The sequence below is a fragment of the Haliaeetus albicilla genome, chromosome 29 (genome assembly GCF_947461875.1).
Source record: "Haliaeetus albicilla chromosome 29, bHalAlb1.1, whole genome shotgun sequence".
In the NCBI taxonomy this organism is placed as follows: domain Eukaryota; kingdom Metazoa; phylum Chordata; class Aves; order Accipitriformes; family Accipitridae; genus Haliaeetus; species Haliaeetus albicilla.
Window position 1 is genome coordinate 6,097,913 of NC_091511.1, and position 25,017 is coordinate 6,122,929.

The 25,017-nt window shown below is 51.1% G+C and overlaps 2 protein-coding genes across 2 annotated transcripts; both read right to left on the reverse strand.

Moving 5' to 3' along the window:
* Positions 1-473: 473 nt before the first annotated feature.
* LOC138682854 (olfactory receptor 14J1-like) lies at positions 474-3,308 on the reverse strand. Its single transcript, XM_069774379.1, has 2 exons — positions 3,113-3,308; positions 474-1,464 (listed from the first exon to the last, which is right to left on the reverse strand). The coding sequence occupies exons 1-2, from the start codon at positions 3,156-3,158 to the stop codon at positions 476-478; spliced, it is 1,035 nt and encodes a 344-aa protein (XP_069630480.1). The 5' UTR covers positions 3,159-3,308; the 3' UTR covers positions 474-475.
* Positions 3,309-21,253: 17,945 nt separating this feature from the next.
* LOC138682864 (olfactory receptor 14A16-like) lies at positions 21,254-24,082 on the reverse strand. The gene is made up of 2 exons (XM_069774392.1): positions 23,887-24,082; positions 21,254-22,242 (listed from the first exon to the last, which is right to left on the reverse strand). The coding sequence occupies exons 1-2, from the start codon at positions 23,930-23,932 to the stop codon at positions 21,254-21,256; spliced, it is 1,035 nt and encodes a 344-aa protein (XP_069630493.1). The 5' UTR covers positions 23,933-24,082.
* Between the last annotated feature and the right edge of the window lie 935 nt (positions 24,083-25,017).

The window sequence follows — 25,017 nt, forward strand, 5'->3', positions numbered from 1 at the left end:
CTCAGAACCAAGATTCTCCCTTGAGAGTCCTGCCACACAGCAGGACTGGGACCGAGATGTCAGAGCACTCAGGGCTTACACCTAGCCAGGAGCTGAGAAGAAGAGTGTGGGAGTGGAAAGAGAGCAGCTCTGGGAAGACCAAGCGCTGGTGCTGCCTGGCAGTGCTGCTGTGCTGAGACTCTTTTCCCCTTCCCCTCTGCACAAAGTCAACACCCTGCAGCTTCACCAAGATCTCAGAGGAAGGATCTCAGGCAAACAAGTCACTGCAGGGTCCTTTACTGTGTTGAAATACAGAGAGAGCACCGCGCCTCATTTACACAGCCTCAGGGTCAAATTCTACAGGTAGACAGTGAATTACAAGTGGGGTGAATCATAAAATTTCATTGTGAACATTATCACTAGAAAAATAAAGAAAACACCACCGCCACCACAAAGAAGAATCAGAGAAGACAGGCTGAGCCTGTAATGAGTTCCATTATGAATGCTCTGCAGAAGAAAACAGGGCGTTAATTGCTTCTGAAAAGCACCTGTTCATCATTTTCCTCAGGGCATCCTTGAGCTCCTGGTTCCTCATGCTGTAGAGGAGGGGGTTCACTGCTGGAGGCACCACTGAGTACAGAACTGCCACCACCAGATCTAGAACTGGGGAGGATATGGAGGGGGGCTTAAGGTAGGAAAACAAGGCAGTACTGACAAACATGGAGACCACGGCCAGGTGAGGGAGGCACGTGGAAAAGGCTTTGTGGCGTCCCTGCTCAGAGGGGATCCTCAGCACGGCCCTGAAGATCTGCACATAGGAGAAAACAATGAAAACAAAACAACCAAATGCTAAACAGACACCTAGCACAAGAAGGCCAACTTCCCTGAGGTAGGAGCGTGAGCAGGAGAACTTGAGGATCTGGGGGATTTCACAGAAGAACTGGCCCACAGCATTACCTTGGCAGAGTGGTAGTGAAAATGTATTGGCCGTGTGCAGCAGAGCATAGAGAAACCCACTGGCCCAGGCAGCTGCTGCCATGTGGACACAAGCTCTGCTGCCCAGGAGGGTCCCGTAGTGCAGGGGTTGGCAGATGGCAACGTAGCGGTCGTAGGCCATGATGGTGAGGACACAATACTCTGCTACTGCCAAGAAGGCAAAAAAAAAGACCTGTGTAGCACATCCCCAGTAGGAGATGGCCCTGCTGTCCCACAGGGAATTGGCCATGGATTTGGGGACGGTGGTGGAGATGGAGCCCAGGTCGAGGAGGGAGAGGTTGAGGAGGAAGAAGTACATGGGGGTGTGGAGGTGGTGGTCGCAGGCTACGGCGGTGATGATGAGGCTGTTGCCCAGGAGGGCAGCCAGGTAGATGCCCAGGAAGAGCCAGAAGTGCAAGAGCTGCAGCTGTCGCGTGTCTGCAAATGCCAGGAGGAGGAACTCAGTGATGGAGCTGCTGTTGGACATTAGCTTCTTCTGGGCATGGGGCACTGTTCAAGAGGGAAAGAGATTGACAAGTTAGAATAGACTTCTCTGAGCTAAACCTAATGCATTTCTCATAGAAACTCCACCAAAGCCTCCTCTCCTATTTCAGGAAGCCCTTTGGCAGGTCCCTTTCATGAGATACGCTTGGTGCTGGCTGAGGGTGCCACTAGGAGCAGCGGGCTCTGCTGTGGGGTGCAGGGGAGTCAGTCCTGCCCTACAGCAGGTGGTAAATAGGAACATGGGGGAATCTTAGATTAAATCCACTTGTCATATCAAAGAGCTTTTCAGCATTGTCACTCCCAATGCAACCAAAACTGGGGATTTTGTTTTGAGTATTTGTTCTGGTTTCCACACGCCCCTTAAGGAAGTGCTTTTGGCAGGGAAAGAAGTGAATGTCCTAAAGATGGGATGTCCTGAAAGGAGAGTTTTGTCATTTGTATCACTGGGAGCCTGGGGTTTAGGAGGGGACTGGGATATTTTACTCACATGGACAAATGTCTGAAATGCACCCAAATCCCCCCTCCCCATTCCTCTCCAGTGACAAGAACAAGAGGAGCAGGGACAGGAGGACAAAAATGGATAAACACTACAGACCTGCTGCCAATGGAGGCAGGACAGGGACAGATGGTAGGGTATTTGATAATTTCTTCTCTTCAGGGCTGAAGCCACTGAGAAGGTGACTGAGTCCCCATGGCCGTAAAGGCAGAGGCTCTGCTGGGTGGGAGAAAAGACCAAGGGTTTTCTCCGCTGATGGCAGGGAGATGCCTGAACCCCCCCTCTCATGGCATTTCTGGGAGCAGCTCCCTCCTCTCACTCCCTGCCCCTGTCTCTGCTGCCTGGAGCTGTCCCTGTCAGCAGATGCTTCTCTGTCCCCTTGTCTGATCCCTGTCCCTGCTCACAGACCCATTCCCACCCGCTGTGTGCTCAGCTCTGCCCTGCAGACCCCTCCTGGCAGCCGGGCACTGCCCAGGGACATCTCTGTGTGTGCAGGGGTTAAGGAGCACCTCAGACAAGTGCTAAGGACAACTGGGGTCTCGGTGCCTTCTCCAGAGGGGACAAATAAATTTTAGTCTCACACTGCCCACCCACCCACCAGGAGGATAAAAGTTCAAAGCAAAGACTCCTTACCTTTCAGGAAAATACTGCCTTGATGTTCTTCTTGAAAGTCCCCTCGGAAATGCCCAGGGCTGAGCTGGAGCTCTGAGCAAACCTGACCCACACAGCACGCTGTCGACAGCAGAAGCAACCTGCTCTGCCCTTCCAGGGGTCATTTCTTTCACCCACACCTTCTGCCCACACTGTCATGGGGAGTTCCCTGCGCAGGCTGAGTGCTGACCCTGGCAGGCAGCAAAGTCCCTGCTCCATCACTCAGCCCCTGAAACACCAGGACCCTGCTCTGAAGGACAGCCCTGGGCACCCCTGCATGCACACCCGGCTTCACAGCCCTGCAGCTGGTGCCAGGAGAAGGCAGCCCTCATGCCCTGTCCCTCTGACAGGGCAGCAGGGAAGCCCTGCTCTGCAGCACACCCTTCTCCTCTACACCAGAGAAATGAAGCCAGTCCCCCTGCCAGATCCCATACACTGTCAGCTGTGGCGGTTTTCGGAGATCCCTGCAGGAACTGAAGCTCTATTGCCCTGCACCCACAGACTTACCATGCAGAGGGCTGGGAAGATTTCTCCCGCAGTGAGCTCTCAGCATCCTCCCACTCCACACTGCCTTTAAGCTCTCTCTGCCTTGCAGGTCTCCTCTCGATGCCTGCAGGCAGTGCCCCCAGCCCTGCTCCTGGGCAGAGCTGTCTCTCTGCAGCGCTGCCCGCTTGCCATGAGCTCCCTCTGTCCCAGGAGCCCAGCCCAGCTCAGCAGCAGAGGACCAGCCCAAGGCAGCACTTGCTCTGCCCCCTCTGGGCTCCCTCCAGCTGTCCCTGGGCCTCCAGGGGAACCTGCTGGGAAACAGGCTGAAGCAATCACGGATGTTCCCTCCCGCACCTGGGGAGAGACACTGCTTTCCAGCAGGGTCATTGCTCTGCTGAGAGACAGACTTAGGTCCAAGAATCCACTTGTCTGAGAATCATAGAATCATTGAGGTTGGAAAAGACCCTTAAGATCACCAAGTCCAACTGTGAACCTAACACTAGCAAGTCCACCACTACACCGTGTCCCTAAGGAGGGTGACTCAACCCCTTCCCTGGGCAGCCTCTTTCTTCTGCCATCATTGGGCAGGACACGCAGACAGTGACAGGCAGGGATCTCCTTTAGCCCTGCTGAGGGAAGGGGGCCAGCTGAGTCCATGGAGGCACCTCATGCTGGGTCTGTAGTCCTGGGGCTGGAAGGGGACTCAGCTCCCTCCCATGCCCACCACAATCCCACAGGAGGTGGGATCCCTCTTGCCTCAGTGCAGGTCTGCATGAAATAGGCACCTGCACGTGATCTCCTTGTCTCAGCTCCCATGCTAATCAATGGTGATGGAGGCCAGGAGTGAGGTGTTCAGATGCAAATGTCTGGTGACATTGGAGGTGCCAGACGTGGTCAAAGAGGTGTGCAGCTAATAGAGACAGATCAAAGATATGTGCAGGCAGATATAGAGACAGGACAAAATATGAGCACCTCTTTCTGGTGGCTCCTGGGAATTTCCTCTGGCCAAGTGAAATGACAGCTGGTGCCCAGATTAAGGGCAATGCAACCTGTCCCTCCTCATGATGTTCAGGGTGGCCTATAGAGATATTCATCTGATGGTATGTATTCATGTGCCATAGGGAGATCTCAGTCTTTCTTTTCCTCTTCTCCATCTGTTGGATTTACTAGGTCTTGGCTGACAATATTGGCTGTTGTCTCATGTTCAGCCCCACATTGGGTTACAAAATTCAGAGCATCTACTCAATTCGGTGTTCAGATCTAGGCCCACAAAGCTACAGGAGATGCCAGGGCTGGCTTGGGAATCACAGGGCCTATACGAAAAAGCAATTCTCCTTCAGGGAGGGTGTGTGACAGTTCCCCCAGATGGCATCTCGGTAAATATGATTTGGTGCTTTTGTGCCATTGGCAGTTGCCATCAGTCAGAGGCACCAGTCATCAGATGCCATCAGAGAGGCAAATTCTGTCCCTTCTTCTACCCATTAGCTGCAGACATTGCATGATCACAAAATACATCACACCGGGGTTCTTTCTCACTTCCTTGAATATCCAACCAAGGAACAGCCCAAGCCATTTACCAGTGTTCCTGGGTACATCTTGCCATCAAAGACAGCATCCTCCAAGCACAGCCATGGTTCGTATCAAAACTCAGCTGAAACTCAAAAGGCAATTCAAGGGCACCAAGATGAGCTGTTGCTACGTCAGGAACAGTTAAAGAAGAAAGAGAGATACTACGGGACCACTATTAAATTAATTGATAATAGGAGTAGGCAGATCTGAGACTGCCAATGTCATCTTTGCCTCAGTTACCGCCAGCAAGGTCTCCCAGGCCTTTGTGCTTTGAGGCAGGACGCTGGAAGGGAAAGGGGAACAACCAGTGGTGGATGAGGATCACGCCAGGGCTTACCTAGCAAACCACACCCTTACCAGTCCATGGGAGCAGAGGGGCTGCAGCCAAGGGTACTGAGGAGGTGCTGGTCTGTTCTGATCCCAGTAAGGAAGGCACTCAGACTCTGTGAGGCATCATGAATTCTCCATGTTAATGGTCAGGTGCCTATGGGGGACTGGCAGTGCCCTGGCATTCACTGGCCAGGCAAAGCAACAGGGTGCCAACAGCCTGAAGGATCTTGGGACAACTTCTTAACAGAGCTGCTAGGCGGACCAACGAGGCTGATGCTCACCTGGACCTGACCCTGCCTCTCTTTGGGACAGCTTCCTTAGCAACACCTGCAGCCCCGGAGGGTGATTCCCTGGGCCTGCACCAGGCAGCGACTGTGTTTCTCTGCAGCACTTGCCCTTTCCCCCCTGGGTATTGACCATATCTCTCCATTCCACATTCATGGACCCCAAACTACCAGTTGAGGAAACACATTTTGGTGAGGGGAAGACCTGCCCGAGGCACGCCTGCACTTTGTGAGTCCCAAGAGCTTGTGCAAATCTCGGGGTGGAGCTCATTTGCTACCCACATTTGTATTGCAGATGGTTGGGGAGCACCATTACCAAGCTGGAAGTGAGAGAGTTGGTCCCAGGACAAGATCTGCCTGATGGGGATGGAGCTTACAGCTGCAGTGTCTCTGAGTCATTGCCCCACATAAGGTGTGTTTGATATATGGCCGTGTTCCTGGAAATAATGCCATTTGGGTGACTTCTTCTCACCATCAAAACTAGGCAGGATGAATCCCATCCCTGGCAAAGAGCATGCATAAACTGAAGGAACTGCCCCTCACCTGCCCAGCGTTGGCCTTGGCATGGGGAGCACCTTCTGGGCCTGAATGGACAAGCACAGCTGTGCCCTGCCTGCAAAGCTCAGGAACTGTTCTCCACTCTTAAAGAGAAAATGAGCACATTTTTCATCAGCTGAAATGCATCAAACACTGCTCCTTCACAGACAATGTTTTCCCATGATGTCAAGGTGGGAATTTCCAGCCCAGGTACTATGCTCAGGAGAAGATATCCTGATCTTCCCCATTACACCCGTGACACTGCTCTGCCTAGTATCCTGTGTATTGACTCTCACCACTCTCTCACGGGTTTCCACATGTCCTGCTTGAACTGACCATTTCCAAAGAAATCTTTCCAGCAGCCTGCCTGGATGTCTGCATTTCCCAGTGTCCATCCAGCTTTCCTCCCCTCATTGGTCTCTACCCATTCAAACACCTCTCAGCTACCCAGGTGCTACTCAGAGCTTCAGGTGCTTTAAAACTGGCCTTGACTTTCAGTAGTCTGCTTGATGGTCTCTTGAGCCAACTCCTCCATTGTGTTTGTACCTGTTCTCCTGAGTATCTCACTGAAAGTGTTCCACTAAGGTGACACGCAGCAGAAAGTGGACTTCAGTGGAGGAAACATGGACTTCATACATTATTTTTTAATGAATTGTTTTCCTTTGCTCCTTTTTTTTTTTTTTAATAATGGCAGGTAAGCAACATTCTTCTGTGATTGTGTGCAGCTGGTTCTCCAAATAAAGCCAGTGGGGATCTGTTCAAATGAGCTGAATCACTCAGCTACAGACTTTACTGGGAAAAGCTTGGATTTGAAAAATCATGATGGAAGTCCAGGTGACCACAGAGAGAAATGATGGATGGAGGTGGTGGTGAGGGACCACTGATGACGATGGGGCACAGGACAATGATCTCCCATACATTGTCTGACAGAAACAATCTTACCACTTCCTACATGTTCAGACATCATCCGCAGATGCTGTGGATCAATATGAATTGAAGGCTGAGATTATGTGTTCTGTAAGCGGCAAGACAAAGAAAACGAAGAGATGCTGATTTTTTTGTTACTTATCATTTCAATCTTCTCTGCTCGGCTACACTCCTGAAATTTCTCCAATGAGGCCCAAAAGACTTGAAGAGTTAGGGAAAGTGATGCACAGAGACATGGCTTGTTAGGGTGTTTTGCATGTTAAGGAGCCCTCTGGTGCCCAGTTCCTGAACTGCAGATACTGAAAGCAGGAACAAGCCTCTGACAAAGTGGAAGGCAGCAGAAAACCCCAAGTTTCTGAGGGTGTTGGAGGCCTCACTGAGGGCCAACACTGACAAAGCCATGCAGGGAATGCCCAGTCAATGTGTCGGTCCCTGGGGGCTAAATAGGCAAAAAACCGCGGAGACACTAGTTGCAGGTGGCAAAGGCAATGAGCTGGTGGCTCTGATCACATGTAAGCCCTTGGTGTTTGTTAATCATCAGAGTGGCCAAGCCCTGACCCCCAGGGCCTGGTAGAAGAGGTCCTTTCCCTCATGAATTGCTCAGGCCTCTACTGAGGGTCAGTGTGAGTGCGGGTGTGTGTACAACTTGGTGGTAGATTTTGTTGCTTTAAACACAAAGCTGTGGTGTTCTGGGGATCTGGCAATGCCTCTAAGTTCCCCACAACTCATCCAGCCTCCTTCATAGTCCTGCTGACAGTCCTCAATCACCTGAGATGTCCCAGTCCCAGACTTGTTTGCATCCCCAGATTGGATCCATATGCCCAGCACTACACTGCCATTACTCCGGCTGCCCTAAAATCCCAACTTGAACTATTCCACAGTAGCATGACTGCCACTTGCTCCTTCGGGTCCTCTTCTGGCCTGTAACACACTCTCTGCTATGCACACCCCGCTCTCTCCCTGCACTCGCACGAGTCTCCCAAAACCTTCTCACTTCCCCTGCAGCAATGAGACCTCACTCCAGGAGGTTCATGGATTCTCAAGGCTGATGTATGTGAGACAAGGGGAGCCAAAGGAATCTCAGTAGACATAATAAAGGGGGATGAAAGATGATGTTTAGTGCTTACATTGTTGAAATTAGCTGAGGCAGACAGTTCCTGATAAGAAACAGGAGCTGGCCTCAAGAGCCAGCCAAGACTGGTCTTGCAGCTTGGGTGAATACCAAGAAAACACTGAGCCTGCACAAGGAAAGAGGTTACTAGCGGTGACGGAGTCATCTATCTTCATCTCTGCGACCACCAGATGACCACCATAAAGAGGCACTGTGCAAGCGCAGCTGGGAGGAGACTATGGAAATGACCTCTCAGAGCTAATTTTAATATGAAGCGGGGATAGCTCATGCATATGTATAGGCATATTGTGAATATGTAATACCTGACTGTATAAACTTGAGGCGAACTGCCGAGTCGGGTGCTCACGACTTTGGTGGGACTACCCCCTATGCTGCCAAGCGCTGCATGAACATACCTACTTTACAATCCCACTGACTGTGGAGTCTGCTTTCCACATGTCAGAAGTTTCCTGAATTCCAGGCAAGTGTGGGTAGTGAAGGAGAGGAAGACAGGAAGGTCGGCTCACGGGCCATGAGGAGCAGTGTTCAGCCACCCCCAGCAATGGGCATTCCCCATCTGCCAGGTTAAGGCATGCTCCCCTGATGGAACATTCTCATGTAACCCCTGGTTTGTGCAGGGTCCTGCAGCCACACTCCCAGGGCACACCTACTCCTCCTCCACCTACAGACATCAACTGCTTTCCATTGCTGGGCTCAGGTGTGGTTGTAAGGATTTGCTAAAGCCCTGAACCACCTCCTTGATTGTTGATAACTTCACCCTCTCTCACATCACTACACACCTCCAATCACTGCCTAATCACTAACTGACAAGTTAGGAAGCTCTCAAGGCATTCCTCAGGTAATTACCATGTTTCTCCATTCAAGATTCATGCATTCGAGAAGCACCAGTTGAGGAAACACATCAAGATGTGTGAGGGGAGGATATCCCTGAGTCACCTCTGTACTCTTGGAGGTGTGAGTGCTTTTGCAAGGCTCCAGGAGTTCATCTGGTGCCATGCATTTGGTGTTCCCTTCTTGAAACACAAAGCCTTGAGCTGATCCAGACTCCTTCAGAGTGTCCTATTGTACCACAGCACTTTTTGATGTTGATACATTTATTCATTTCATTCCTGTCATTCAGTCTTACTTGACAAGGTAGCTCTTAATTAATGGTGTGTAACCTCTGGAATGAAGTTTTTAGAGCATTGTTTTTTTCTCTCATTCCTGACTGTTACCATTTAATGGCAAGAGCTCTCTCCTGAGGGGAATGTTTCTTTGCATGGGTACTTGGAGAGATCATTCTTGTGCTTGGAGGAGGCTGTCCTGTCAGGCCTGTCAGATTTGCTCATGCTCCTTCACCCTTCAGAGCTGCTTCCCATGGCACCACCTGGATCAGTCTCCCAAGTAAGTCAAAGACTTCTCCTCTGGAGTCCAGAGTCTGTGCTCTGCTGCTGGGCTCCCTCACTGCCCTTTGGTGTCTGAGACCCCACAGTTTCATGGTCATGACGCCAAGGCTGACGCTGGTGATCACATCCTGACCAGCATTTCCTTGTTGGCCAAGGTCCAGGTGAGCATCAGCCTTGTTGGCCCACCTAGCAGCTCTGTGAAGAAGGTGTCCCAAGATCCTTCAGGCTGTTGGCACCCTGTTGCTTTGCCTGGCCAGTGAATGCCAGGGCACTGCCAGTCCCCCATAGGCACCTGATCATTAACCTGGGGAATTCCTCGGGTGACAAAAGACCTTTTCTGTTTCCTCTCCCATCATCAGGTAGTTTGTAACTGCCAGCACAATGTCACTCTTACTGACTCCTCTGATCCTCAGTGACAAAAGCTAACCCAACCTGTTGCCTGTTACATAGAGGACCTCTATAACTCCAAGCTTCCCCTTCATACAGGGGGCATCCACCCTCCTCATTCTTCTACATCCATGCTACACTTCCTGGGGTTCCACCCATCTAAAGGGACATAAAATTATCTGTACAATTCTCTCCTTAGAGTGCTAGACCTAAGGAAGAGCATTGTAAATGATGCCTCACAGATTCTGAGTGCCTTCCTTACTGGGATGTATTGGGTCTGGCTGAGATGGAGTTAATACTCCCCATGGCAGCCCTCATAGCACTGTGCTCTGCATCAGTAGCTAGAAAGGTGTTGATAGCACACCAGTGTTTTGGCTACAGCTGAGCAATGCTGGCACAGCATCAAGGCTGTCTCTCCAACATTTTTGCCCCCCCCTCAATGGCAGGCTGGGGCAGGGCAAGATCTTGGGAGGGGACATAACCAGGACAGCTGACCTAAACTAACCAAACAGATATTCCATACCATATGACGTCAGCTCAGATATAAAAGCTAAGTAAAGGGAGACGGAAGAGGGGGGGCATTTTGTCTTCCGGAGCAACCACTACGCATACTGAAGCCCTGCTTCCCGAGAAGTGGCTAGACATCGCCTGCTGATGGGAAGTAGAGAATAACATCATTTGTTTTTTTTTCTTTGCTTTCGCGCGCAACCTTTGCTATCACTTTATTAAACTGTCCTTATCTTGACCCACGAGCCTTTTGTTATATTTTCTCCCCCCCATCCAGCTGAGGAGGGGGAGTGATAGAGCGGCTTTGGTGGGCACCTGGCATCCAACCAGGGTCAACCCACCACAGTCCTTTTTGGCGCCCAACGTGGGGCACGACAACGGCAGTTTTGCATTAAGCGTTCTATAGCTAGCTATTAAGTGGCAAGCTCCTGTGCAGGTCACGGAGCTTGTTAGCTGCTTGCTTATCTCTAGCTTGCTGAGTTTGGGAACATGTTAATGCAAATAATGGCTGCGTGCTTTGTCCTGGCACTGATGGCTTTGTTTTGCTGTGGTAGCTATCTTGTGGGGAGAATGAAGGAACGCGGGAACGTGCTAATACAAATAATGTCTATGTGCTTTGTCCTGGCACTGATGGCTTTCCTGTGTTGTGGGAGCTATCTTGTGGAGGAGATGAGGGAACACATCTCCCTCTCCCTACCAGGCATTGATGTGAATGGTTTTATTATGCAGGCTCCCGAGGTCCTTGTTCACCCTTATGTAAGCTGTTTAATACTAATAATTAATACTGGTGGCATATTATGGGTATTGTGGAATCTGGTCTCGTCCTGGTATAAGAGAAGGCAAGTTTTAGGTGAGGCAATACTTAAATGTGCCCTCAAGCGACTGGTGCCTGGGTGGCAGGGTATATGGAAGGATTTGGGCAGATTCCTAGGACGGTTATCACCTCCCATAATCTGGGATTTTACATCTGAACAGGCAAGTAACCCTGGCAAACTGACACGCCACCTGATAGAAGGGTGCCTTGCCTATCCCAATGAAAACCAGCAGCTTCTCGCACTGTACTGGGGCCTGGCCTATGCCTACCGAGCCATAGTTCAACACTGTCAGAGGACCATGGTCGAGGCAGGGACCCAGACTGCATCTGAGGACACCATGCTCGAGATAGGGACCCAACCAACAACAACTACAGTAATTGCCCCAATAGTGAAAAGGAAGCAGTGGACAAGGAGATCAACGGGTCCATACCATCGATTAGTGAGGGAAGAAGAAGAAGAGGAAAAGCTTGATCTAGAAGCTGGTCCTTCAATAAGGAAATTGGAGGAAGGAGTGAGGGAACTTAAACAGGAAGCGGAAACTACCCGGTCCCTGACATCCTCAGAACTTCGGGACTTGCGGAAAGATTACAGCTGCCAGCCAGGTGAGCGGATTGCTGCCTGGCTGCTCCGATGCTGGGATAACGGGGCTGATAGTCAGCAACTGGAAGGCAAGGAAGCCCAACAGCTGGGATCCCTCGCTAGAAACCGGGGAATTGAAAGAGGAATTGGAAAAGAGGCAGCAGTTTGCAGTCTCTGGAGCCGGCTCCTCTCAAGTGTGAGGGCAAGATATCCATTCAAGGAAGATCTTGTCAATTCCTCAGAAAAGTGGACTACCGCAGATGAAGGCATCCAGTACCTGAGAGAGTTAGCAGTGGTGCAAGTCATCTACAGTGATCTAGATGATGAGGAAGTTTCCAAAGATCCAGAGGATGTCCTGTGCACACGGGCCATGTGGCGAAAGGTGATTCAAGGTGCCCCAGCATCGTATTCTAACAGCTTGGCAGCAATGTATTGTCCAGATATGGAAACACCAACTGTGGAGAAAGTGTCATCTTGGCTCCAAAACTTTGAGGAAAATCTCTGTGTCTCCTCATCCCTACAGGACAGTGCTTTGGCTGTTAGGGATGCTCCAAGAAATCAGTCCTCTCGTGCCCCAGTCAGAGGGAAAGGGAGCCCAAGGCGTATGCCACGTGGTACACTCTGGTTCTTCCTGCGTGACCAAGGGGAGGACATGAGGAAGTGGGATGGTGAACCCACCTTTAAGCTGGAAGCCCGTGTGCGTGAACTGAGAGGGAAGACAGCTGTTAAGAAGGGGTCACCCAAGAAGAAGGCTGTCAGCGTAGTTGCTGTAGAGGCCCAAGAAAGCACTCAGCGATCCTCCAGGCATAGAAGAACTGAAACTACCTCCCTTGATTCTGGTGAGGGGACTTCTGGTCTGGTACCGCAAGGATCAGACAGTGAATATTCTGATGAGGAACAGCAATAGAGGGTCCCTGCCTTCAGCCAGGAGGAGGAAAGGGATGACCGGATATACTGGACTGTGTGGATTCGATGGCCTGGCACATCAGACCCACAGAAGTATAAGGCTTTGGTAGACACTGGTGCACAGTGTACACTGATGCCATCAGGATACAGGGGCACGGAACCCATCTGGATCTCTGGAGTGACAGGGGGATGCCAAGAATTGACTATACTGGAGGCTGAAGTGAGCTTGACAGGGGACAAGTGGGAAAAGCACCCCATTGTGACCGGCCCAGAGGCCCCTTGTATCCTTGGCATTGACTACCTCAAGAGAGGGTACTTCAAGGACCCAAAGGGGTACCGATGGGCTTTTGGTGTAGCCACTGTAAATGCAGAGAAGATCAAACAGCTATCTACTCTGCCTGGCCTCTCGGAAGATCCCTTCATTGTGGGATTGTTGCAAGTTGAAGAACAGCAGGTGCCAATCGCTACCAGGACGGCGCACCGTCGGCAATATCGGACAAACCGAGACTCCCTGGCTCCCATCCATGAGCTGATTCATCACCTAGAGAGCCAAGGAGTCATCAGCAAGACTCATTCACCTTTTAATAGTCCTATATGGCCAGTGCAAAAGTCTGATGGAGGGTGGAGGTTAACAGTAGATTATCGCGGCCTGAATGAAGTGACACCGCCACTGAGTGCTGCTGTACCAGACATGTTAGAGCTCCAATATGAACTGGCATCAAAGGCAGCCACGTGGTATGCTACAACTGATATTGCCAATGCATTTTTCTCCATTCCTTTGGCAGCAGAGTGCAGGCCACAGTTTGCTTTCACATGGAGAGGTGTCCAATACACCTGGAATCGACTGCCCCAGGGGTGGAAGCACAGTCCTACCATTTGTCACGGATTAATCCAAACAGCACTGGAACAAGGCGATGCCCCTGAACATTTACAATACATAGATGACATCATTGTGTGGGGCAACGAGGCAGAAGAAGTGTTTGAGAAGGGGAAAAGAATAATTCAGATTCTTCTGAAAGCTGGTTTCGCCATAAAGAAAAGCAAGGTCAAGGGACCTGCACAGGAGATTCAGTTCTTGGGAATAAAATGGCAGGATGGACGCCGTCATGTCCCTATGGATGTGGTTAACAAGATAGCATCTATGTCTCCACCAGCTAACAAGAAAGAAACACAAGCTTTCCTAGGCCTTGTGGGGTTCTGGAGAATGCATATTCCAGGTTATAGTCAGCTTGTGAGCCCTCTCTATCGAGTAACGCGGAAAAAGAACTATTTTGAATGGGGCCCTGAACAACAACAAGCCTTTGAGCATATCAGACAAGAAATAGCTCGTGCAGTAGCTCTTGGGCCTGTCCGGACAGGACCAGATGTGCAAAATATACTCTACACTGCAGCTGGGGATCATGGTCTCACCTGGAGCCTGTGGCAGAAAACACCAGGAGAAACCCGAGGTCGACCATTAGGGTTTTGGAGCCGGGGGTACGGAGGATCAGACGCCCACTACACCCCGACTGAAAAAGAGATACTAGCAGCATATGAGGGGGTTCGAGCCGCTTCAGAAGTTGTTGGTACAGAAGCATATCTCCTCTTGGCACCACGATTGCCCGTGCTACACTGGATGTTCAAAGGAAACATCCCCTCTACACATCATGCAACCAGCGCTACATGGAGTAAGTGGATAGCATTGATCACGCAACGGGCTCGACTGGGGAAATCTAACCGCCCAGGAATTCTGGAAGAGATCATGGACTGGCCAGAAGGCAGAGATTTTGGAGCATCACCTGAGGAGGTGGCTCGTGCCCAAGAGGCACCACCATATAATGAGTTACCAGAAGACGAAAGGTGTTATGCTTTGTTTACTGATGGATCCTGTCGTGTGGTAGGGAACCATCGGAAGTGGAAAGCTGCTGTGTGGAGTCCCACACGCCAAGTCGTTGAGGCCACTGAAGGAGAAGGCGAGTCAAGTCAGTTTGCAGAAGTGAAAGCCATCCAACTAGCCCTAGACATTGCTGAACGAGAAAAATGGCCGGTACTCTACCTCTATACCGACTCCTGGATGGTGGCTAATGCCCTATGGGGGTGGCTACAGCAGTGGAAGAAGACTAATTGGCAACGCAGGGGTAAACCCATCTGGGCAGCAGCATTGTGGCAGGACATTGCTGCCCGTGTAGAACACATAACTCTAAGGGTACGTCATGTAGATGCTCACGTGCCCAAAAGCCGTGCCACTGAAGAACATCGAAATAATGAACAGGTAGACAAGGCTGCCAAAATAGAAATAGCTCAGGTGGACCTGGACTGGGAGCGTAAAGGTGAGCTATTTGTAGCTCGCTGGGCCCATGAGACATCGGGACATCTAGGGAGAGATGCAACATATAGGTGGGCTCGTGATCGAGGGGTGGACCTGACCATGGAGGCCATTACACAGGTCACTCAGGAATGTGAAACATGTGCTGCAATCAAACGAGCCACCAGAGTAAAGTCTCCCTGGAACAGAGGGCGGTGGCTGGGTTTTCGATATGGCGAGGCCTGGCAAATTGACTACATTGGACCACTGCCGCGAACACGCCAAGGCAAGCGCTACATACTCACCATGGTGGAAGCAACTACTGGTTGGCTAGAAACATATCCTGTAAACCATGCCACTGCCCGAAACACCATCTTAGGCCTCGAAAGGCAAATTTTATGGCGACACGGTACCCCAGAAAGAATTGAATCAGACAATGGGACTCATTTCCGAAATAACCTCATAAGCTCCTGGGCAAAGAAACATGGCATTGAGTGGGTGTACCACATACCCTATCACCCGCAAGCATCTGGGAAAATTGAGAGATATAATGGACTGTTGAAGACTATGTTGAGAGCGCTAGGCAATGGGACATGGAAGCATTGGGATACAAATTTAGCAGAAGCCACTTGGCTAGTTAACACCAGAGGATCTGCTAACCGTCCTGGTCCTGCCCAAACAAAACCCCTACATACTGTGGGAGGGGATAAGGTCCCCGTAGTGCACATGGGGAAGTGGCTGGGGAAGGCAGTGTGGATTGCACCTCCCATGGGAAAAGGCAAACCCATTCGTGGGATTGTCTTTGCTCAGGGACCTGGGTGTACTTGGTGGGTAATGCGGAAGGATGGGGAGACCCAGTGTGTGCCTCAAGGACATTTAACCTTGGGGGGAAAAATAATCTGTGATGTGAGTTGTATGTTGTAGGAAGTAATGTAGCAGGAATGACCTGAACTGCAGAGGAGTGAACTTCGCAAGGAACCAGACAAGTGCATCGGTGACCCAAACCAAGCCAGTGTTGGGGCCCAACGATCGAACATACTGCTTCTCCTGTCCTGACCACTCATCTTGATGGATGGGGCCCAAGTCATAACCTGTGTGTGAACATCAGGAAGAGTGGAAGAAGCCCATGGAATATCTGTCTCTTAAAGGACAGGGGATAGTAATTAATAAGAATGTATAAATCCGTACGTTGGGTATAAAAGTGGTTTAAGTATGTAGTTTCAGTTGTAAGTGTTCGTAAGAAAGGATTTCAGTAATGAGAATTCAATACAATAGTATGGTTAGAAGATATCTGTATTAAGTTATGTGGAACCTGAGCAGGACGCAAATGGTATGGAATAAGGGGTGGAGATTGTATTGGGTCTGGCTGAGATGGAGTTAATACTCCCCATAGCAGCCCTCATAGCACTGTGCTCTGCATCAGTAGCTAGAAAGGTGTTGATAGCACACCAGTGTTTTGGCTACTGCTGAGCAGTGCTGGCACAGCATCAAGGCTGTCTCTCCAACATTTCTGCCCCCCCTCAATGGCAGGCTGGGGCAGGGCAAGATCTTGGGAGGGGACATAACCAGGACAGCTGACCTAAACCAACCAACCAGATATTCCATACCATATGACGTCAGCTCAGATATAAAAGCTAAGTTAAGGGAGACGGAGTGGGGGGCATTTTGTCTTCCGGAGCAACCACTACGCATACTGAAGCCCTGCTTCCCGAGAAGCGGCTAGACATCGCCTGCTGATAGGAAGTAGAGAATAACATCATTTGTTTTTCTTTGCTTTTGCGCGCGCAACCTTTGCTATCACTTTATTAAACTGTCCTTATCTTGACCCACGAGCCTTTTGTTATATTTTCTCCCCCCGTCCAGCTGAGGAGGGGGAGTGATAGAGCGGCTTTGGTGGGCACCTGGCATCCAACCAGGGTCAACCCACCACAATAGTAAAAGCATTGGAATATACAAATGATGCACAGTGCAACTGCTCACCACCCGCCAACTGATGCCCAGTTAGTCCCCGAGTGGTGATCCCCCTGCCCCCACTCCCCCCAGTTCACATACTAGATGTGATGTCACATTGCATTGAATGCCCCTTTGGCCACTTTGGGACAGCTGCCCTGGCTCTGTCCTGTACCAACTTCTTGTGCCCCTCCAGCTTTCTCGCTAACTGGTCATCAGAAGCTGAAAATTCCTTGACTTTAGGCTAAACCCTACTTAGCAACAACTGAAAACATCAGCGTTACTGACATTCTTCTCATACCTAACTCAAAAACATAGCACTATACCAGCCACTAGGAAGATAATTAACTCTATCCCAGCTGAAACCAGGACACTATCCACCCCTTATTCTATACCATTGACGTCATGCTTACTTCCCATACTTTCAGTTATATCCTGGTCAATAATCATCACCCTTTCTGTCCTTTTGGGATATATAGACAATGATATATGTGTATATATATATGTCTACACACACAGAGATATCATTCCTTTAGTTTATGGGTCATGTTCATAAAAAGTTCATTGAGTTCATTTAGTTCCCGACTCTGGGCTCCATCTGTCATACCAATCTTTCTGGGCAGGAGGGATGGTGCAAAGTCCTCTCAGTCGGCAGAGCAGGATTAGGCTTCAGTGTGGCGTGATGAGCAGGCGACATTGGACGCAGCAGGACAATGGTGTGCACTGTTGGATTGTTGCCTGCTGGAGTCAGTTCTGGTTCCATCACTACTGCACTTCACTCAGTTTTATCACAGTTCATTCTTGCTTGATCTAAGTGATTCTTACTGTAGTACTATGGATATAGCAGATAACAGTTATAGTACTGACAACAGACAGTAGCGGGGTTATATAGCAACTAATGTCATACAGTTTAATTCTGGCTATTCTCACTTAAAATCATATCCCCTTGAGGCACACATCGGACTTCCCCATCTTTTCGCATCACCCACCAAATGCACCCGGGCCCTTGAGCTAAAGCAATCCCACCAACGGGCTTGCCTTTGCCTGAGGCAGGAGTAACCCAGACTGTCCTCCCTAACATATGTCGCCTCCTCAGGTCCCTCACAGTATTTTGAGGTGTTGCACTCCTTTAACTCATAATCTTCATGAGTAAAATTCCCCTGTTCTCCACACATCTCTACAGTACAGCTATTCATGTTTGATGGTGCTTTTCTAGCCCGTCTTTAGTCCTTGAAAAGGGAACCACACTATATCTGAACACTTTCCAAAAATCACGCATGGACGCAAAATTAACCCGAATTAAACTTTATGTATTAGAACAAAATTCAGCTGTGTATGGATTGAGCAAGAAATGATGACCCCCTCTCCTTTCACTTTTTTTTCCCATCATTTTCTCAGGCTTTGGGAAGACAGAAAACTAGTAAATGTGAAATTCATGGGTGCCAATGATTGAATTCTCATCCTCAGCCTCAGCTGAATCCCTTCTCCTTGGGCAACACTGAAAAGCACAGGCTAAGATGTTTTGGTACATGGGCAGATGCCTGATCCCCTATCAAGACAGCAATGGGAGCAATTGCATGATGCTGCAGGTAATGAAAGGGGGCACATACTTCATGGGTTTGCTGCCCGGGGTAGAAAATAGCCCAGAAACCAGCTCAGAAACAACAAAGGAGGGTACAAAATAAGAAAAGCATGGCTAATGGGGGAAGGATTAACAGGTGTGGCAGGTAAACCCCAGCCAGCAACTAAGCCCATACCCAGTCCTCGCTCATTCCCCCCAACAGCAAGATAGGGGAGAGGATCAGAAGGGCAAAAGCAAAAAACTCATTGGTTAAATTAAGTCCAGTTTAATAAGTGTAGTAACGAGGCAAATGCAAGCAAAGCAAATGAGGAATGAATTCAGTACTTCCCATTGGCAGGCAGGTGTTCAGCCATCTCCAGGAAAGCAGGGCTCCATCATGTCCAACAGTTACTTGGGAAGATAACCACCATCACTCTGAACCTTCCCCATTTCCTCCTTCTTCCCCCAGCTTTCTATTGCTGAGCGTAATGTCTTATGGTATACAAGATCCCTTAAGTCAGTTGGAGTCAGCTGTCCCAGCTGTGTCCCCTCCCACACACTTGTGCCCCCAAAGCCTACTCGCTGGAGAGGCAGGGGGAGAAGAAAAGGGCTTGGCGCTGTGCAAGCACTGCTCAGCAGTGACTAAAACATTGGTGTGTTAGCAACACTGTTTCCGTCACAAATCTAAAACATAGCGCCATACAAGATACTATGAAATTAATTAATTCTGTCATGAGCTCACATACAACAGCCCACCCATGTTGGCTCTGCCTACCTCTACCCCTCTCCACTGAATGAGCTGCCACATGTGCCACATCAGGGTTTGTGATGCAACAAGTCAAGCAGCAAGAGAAATGGCTTCACACTCCACCTCCCAGCCGTTCCATCTTCACCTTCCTCTGCATCTCCCCTCTCCCAAGATCTCAGCGCTGCGGGGTACATTTTCCGACCCTCCAGGTGACAGCACTGGGCCTGCCTCAGCACCTGGCCAATTGGGTTCTTTCCAAAGAAGTGACCTCAAAATCCACCTCCCACCTACCATGCCTCTCCTTGCATCATCCTCTTCCAGCAACAGGAGTCACCTCCCACCCAGCCTCCCACAACCCTGCCCCTTTACCTGCCTCCCCTCTCCCCTCCCCAGCACTGTCTTTCTGCTGGGCAGGCAGAAACGTGCTCCCCCACCCCATGGGGACGCCAGAGCCCTGGTGGGACAGCTGGAGTGGTGGGAGGGCAGCCATGGGTGCCAAGGGCTCCTCAGGAAGGCAGGTGGAGGGTGAGGAGGCGGAGGGGAGCTCTGTGCAAAGGGGAGGCTGGTGTGCACAGAGCCTTGCCTTGGAGGAAGCCTCATGGTCACAGGTCCTCGATGACATGGCAAGTTGAAGCACCCCCACAGTCTGCTGGGAGGGCAGCAGGGCTGGGCACAAGCAAGCCAAGAGACTCCTGCAGGGTGTGGAAGACAGCTTTTTGACAGAGACACTCAATGAGCTGTCTAGGGCTGGTCTCTTCCTGACAGACAGAGTGGATCTGTCTGGGGATGGGAAGGAGGAGGGCAGCCATGGCTGCTACCACCATGAGATGGTGGAGAAGTAGGACAACTAGCAGAATGGCAGTGCGGGACTGCAGGAGAGCTGCTTTCTGGTAGCTGAGGATCTGCTTGGACTGTGTTGTGGTTTCAGCCCAGCTGGTAACAAAGGACCACACAGCCACTCGCTCACTCCTCCTGCCCCCCTCTGGTGGGATGAGGAGGAGAACCAGAAAGTGGAAAAGAAAAAAAAAAAACAAACCGCAGAACCTCATGGGTTGCGATAAGGACAATTTACTGGGACAACACAAAAAGAGAAGTTACAACAACAACAACAACAACGGTACTAATAAAAGAATATACAAAACGAGTGATGCGCAGTGCAACTGCTCACTACGCGGAACCTGACGCTCCACCAGTTCCCCCACTGAAAACAGAGAGACACCTCCCCACCCCGCTCCCCATTTATATGATGAGCATGATGTCACATGGTATGGAATAGCTCTTTGGCGAGTTCAGGTCAGCTGTCCTGGCTGTGCCCCCTCCCAGGTTCCTACGAAAATGAACCCTATCCCAGCTGAACCCAGGACAGACTGTCCTGGAGGACAAAGGGCCTTGAGTCCCTCCTGGATCTTCAGGGACAACGTCCTCAAAGCCCAGGCAGAAGCCAGCCTGATGCACAGGGAGTCGAGCAGGACCTGGCAAGAGGTCAGCGTGGATGAACAGGGACCCCCCTGACTTAGGAGGTCCAACACCAGAAGGAAGTGCAGGGAGGCTGGAGGGGGAACAGCCTGCCCGGGAGGCAGACAGACACCTGGCCTGTGTGTGCAGGGATGGAGCCAGCAAAGCCAGAGCTTGGTCGTGGCTGGAAATGGCCATGCATGGGGAGGGCACCCAGAAGGGCTTCTCTAAATGTGTTGTCAGCACAAGGAAGGCAGCTGAGGGATCCCTTTTCCCAGTGACCAGTGGAGCAGGGGACAGAGTGACAAAGCAACTATGAATACAGCAATTCCTCAGAACCAAGATTCTCCCTCGAGAGTCCTGCCACACAGCAGGACTGGGACCGAGCTGCCAGAGCACTCAGGGCTTACACCAAGCCAGGGGCTCAGAAGGAGAGTGTGGGAGTGGAAAGAGAGCAGCTCTGGGAAGACCAAGCACTGGTGCTGCCTGGCAGTGCTGCTGTGCTGAGACTCTTTTCCCCTTCCCTTCCACACACAGACACTGCCCTGCAGCTTCACCAAGATCTCAGAGGAAGGATCTCAGGCAAACAAGTCCCTGCAGGGTCCTTTACTGTGTTGAAATACAGAGAGAGCACTGCGCCTCATTTACACAGCCTCGGGGTCAAATTCTACAGGTAGACAGTGAATTACAAGTGGGATGAATCATAAAATTTCATTGTGAACATTATCACTAGAAAAATAAAGAAAACACCACCGCCACCACAAAGAAGAATCAGAGAAGACAGGCTGAGCCTGTAATGAGTTCCATTATGAATGCTCTGCAGAAGAAAACAGGGCGTTAATTGCTTCTGAAAAGCACCCGCTCATCATTTTCCTCAGGGCATCCTTGAGCTCCTGGTTCCTCATGCTGTAGAGGAGGGGGTTCACTGCTGGAGGCACCACCGAGTACAGAACTGCCACCACCAGGTCTAGAACTGGGGAGGAGATGGAGGGGGGCTTAAGGTAGGAAAACAAGGCAGTACTGACAAACATGGAGACCACGGCCAGGTGAGGGAGGCACATGGAAAAGGCTTTGTGGCGTCCCTGCTCAGAGGGGATCCTCAGCACGGCCCTGAAGATCTGCACATAGGAGAACAGAATGAAAACAAAACAACCAAATGCCAAACAGACACCTAGCACAAGAAACCCAACTTCCCTGAGGTAGGAGCGTGAGCAGGAGAGCTTGAGGATCTGGGGGATTTCACAGAAGAACTGGCCCACAGCATTACCTTGGCAGAGTGGTAGTGAAAATGTATTGGCCGTGTGCAGCACAGCATAGAGAAACCCACTGGCCCAGGCAGCTGCTGCCATGTGGACACAAGCTCTGCTGCCCAGGAGGGTCCCGTAGTGCAGGGGTTGGCAGATGGCAACGTAGCGGTCGTAGGCCATGACGGTGAGGACACAATACTCTGCTGCGATGAAGAAGAGAAAGAAAAAGACCTGTGCAGCACATCCCCAGTAGGAGATGGCCCTGCTGTCCCACAGGGAATTGGCCATGGATTTGGGGACGGTGGTGGAGATGGAGCCCAGGTCGAGGAGGGAGAGGTTGAGGAGGAAGAAGTACATGGGGGTGTGGAGGTGGTGGTCGCAGGCTACGGCGGTGATGATGAGGCTGTTGCCCAGGAGGGCAGCCAGGTAGATGCCCAGGAAGAGCCAGAAGTACAAGAGCTGCAGCTGTCGCGTGTCTGCAAATGGCAGGAGGAGGAAGTCAGTGATGGAGCTGCTGTTGGACATTAGCTTCTTCTGGGCATGGGGCACTGTTCAAGAGGGAAAGAGATTGACAAGTTAGAATAGACTTCTCTGAGCTAAACCTAACGCATTTCTCACAGAAACACCACCAAAGCTGCCTCTCCTATTTCAGAAAGATCTTTGGCAGGTCCCTTTCATGAGCTGTGCTTGGTGCTGGCTGAGGGTGCCACTGGGAGCAGCGGGCTCTGCTGTGGGGTACAGGGGAGGCAGTCCTGCCCTACAGCAAGAGGCAAATAGGAACATGGTGTCATCTTAGAGTAAATCCACTTGTCATATCAAAGAGCTTTTCAGCATTGTCGCTTCCAATGCAACCAAAACTGGGGATTTTGTTTTGAGTATTTGTTCTGGTTTCCACACGCCAATTAAGGAGTTCTTTTGGCAGGGAAAGAAGCGAATGTCCTAAAGATGGGATGTCCTGAAAGGAGAGTTTTGTCATTTGTGTCACTGGGAGCCTGGGGATTAGGAGGGGATTGGGATATTTTACTCACATGGACAAATGTCTGAAATGCACCCAAATCCCCCCTCCCCATCCCTCTCCAGTGACAAGAACAAGAGGAGCAGGGACAGGAGGACAAAAATGGATAAACACTACAGACCTGCTGCCAATGGAGGCAGGACAGGGACAGATGGCAGGGTATTTGATAATTTCTTCTCTTCAGGGCTGACCCAACTGAGGTGACTGAGTCCCCATGGCCGTAAGGGCAGAGGATCTGCTGGGTGGGAGAAAAGACTACAGGTTTTCTCTAGTGATGACAGGGAGGTGCCCGAATTCCCCCTCCCATGGCATTTCTGGGAGCAGCTCCCTCCTCTCACTCCCTGCCCCTGTCTCTGCTGCCTGGAGCTGTCCCTGTCAGCAGATGCTTCTCCATCCCCTTGTCTCCTCCCTGTCCCTGCTCACAGACCCCATCCCACCCGCTGTGTGCTCAGCTCTGCCCTGCAGACCCCTCCTGGCAGCCGGGCACTGCCCAGGGGCATCTCTGTGTGTGCAGGGGCTAAGGAGCACCTCAGACAAGTCCTAAGGACAACCGGGGTCTCGGTGCCTTCTCCAGAGGGGACAAATAAATTTTAGTCTCACACTGCCCACCCACCCACCAGGAGGATAAAAGTTCAAAGCAAAGACTCCTTACTTTTCAGGAGAATGCAGCCTTGACATTCTTCTTGAAAGTCCCCTCGGAAATGCCCAGGGCTGAGCTGGAGCTCTGAGCAAACCTGACCCATGCAGCAGCCTCTCGACAGCAGAAGCACCCTGCTCTGCCCTTCCAAGGGTCATTTCTTTCATGCACTCCTTCTCCCCACACTGTCATGGGGAGTTCCCTGCACAGGCTGAGTGCTGACCCTGGCAGGCAGCAAAGTCCCTGCTCCATCACTCAGCCCCTGAAACACCAGGACCCTGCTCTGAAGGACAGCCCTGGGCACCCCTGCATGCACACCCGGCTTCACAGCCCTGCAGCTGGTGCCAGGAGAAGGCAGCCCTCATGCCCTGTCCCTCTGACAGGGCAGCAGGGAAGCCCTGCTCTGGAGCACACCCTTCTCCTCTACACCAGAGAAATGAAGCCAGTCCTCCTGCCAGATCCCATACACTGTCAGATGTGCCAGTGTTCGGAGATCCCTGCAGGAACTGAAGCTCTATTGCCCTGCACCCACAGACTTACCATGCAGAGGGCTGGGAAGATTTCTCCCGCAGTGAGCTCTCAGCATCCTCCCACTCCACACTGCCTTTAAGCTCTCTCTGCCTTGCAGGTCTCCTCTCGATGCCTGCAGGCAGTGCCCCCAGCCCTGCTCCTGGGCAGAGCTGTCTCTCTGCAGCGCTGCCCGCTTGCCATGAGCTCCCTCTGTCCCAGGAGCCCAGCCCAGCTCAGCAGCAGAGGACCAGCCCAAGGCAGCACTTGCTCTGCCCCCTCTGGGCTCCCTCCAGCTGTCCCTGGGCCTCCAGGGGAACCTGCTGGGAAACAGGCTGAAGCAATCACAGATGTTCCCTCCCGCACCTGCAGAGAGACACTGCTTTCCAGCAGGGTCATTGCTCTGCTGAGAGACAGACTTAGGTCCAAGAATCCACTTGTCTGAGAATCAGAGAATCATTGAGGTTGGAAAAGACCCTTAAGATCACCAAGTCCAACTGTGAACCTAACACTAGCAAGTCCACCACTACACCGTGTCCCTAAGGAGGGTGACTCAACCCCTTCCCTGGGCAGCCTCTTTCTTCTGCCATCATTGGGCAGGACACGCAGACAGTGACAGGCAGGGATCTCCTTTAGCCCTGCTGAGGGAAAGGGAGCCAGCGGAGTCCATGGAGGCACCTCATGCTGGGTCTGTAGTCCTGGGGCTGAAAGGGGACTCAGCTCCCTCCCATGCCCACCACCAACCCACAGGAGGTGGGATTCCTCTTGCCTCAGTGCAGGTCTGCATTAAATAGGCACCTGCATGTCTGCTCCTGGGTACATCTTGCCTTCAAAGACAGCATCCTCCAAGCACAGCCATGGTTCATATCAAAACTCAGCTGAAACTCAAAAGGCAATTCAAGGGCAGCAAGATAAGCTGTTGCTACGTCAGGAACAGTTAAAGAAGAAAGAGAGATACTACGGGACCACTATTAAATTAATTGATAATAGGAGTAGGCAGATCTGAGACTGCCAATGTCGTCTTTGCCTCAGTTACTGCCAGCAAGGTCTCCCAGGCCTTTGTGCTTTAAAGCAGGACACTGGAAGGGAAAGGGGAACAACCAGTGGTGGATGAGGATCACGCCAGGGCTTACCTAGCAAACTACACCCTTACCACTCAGTGGG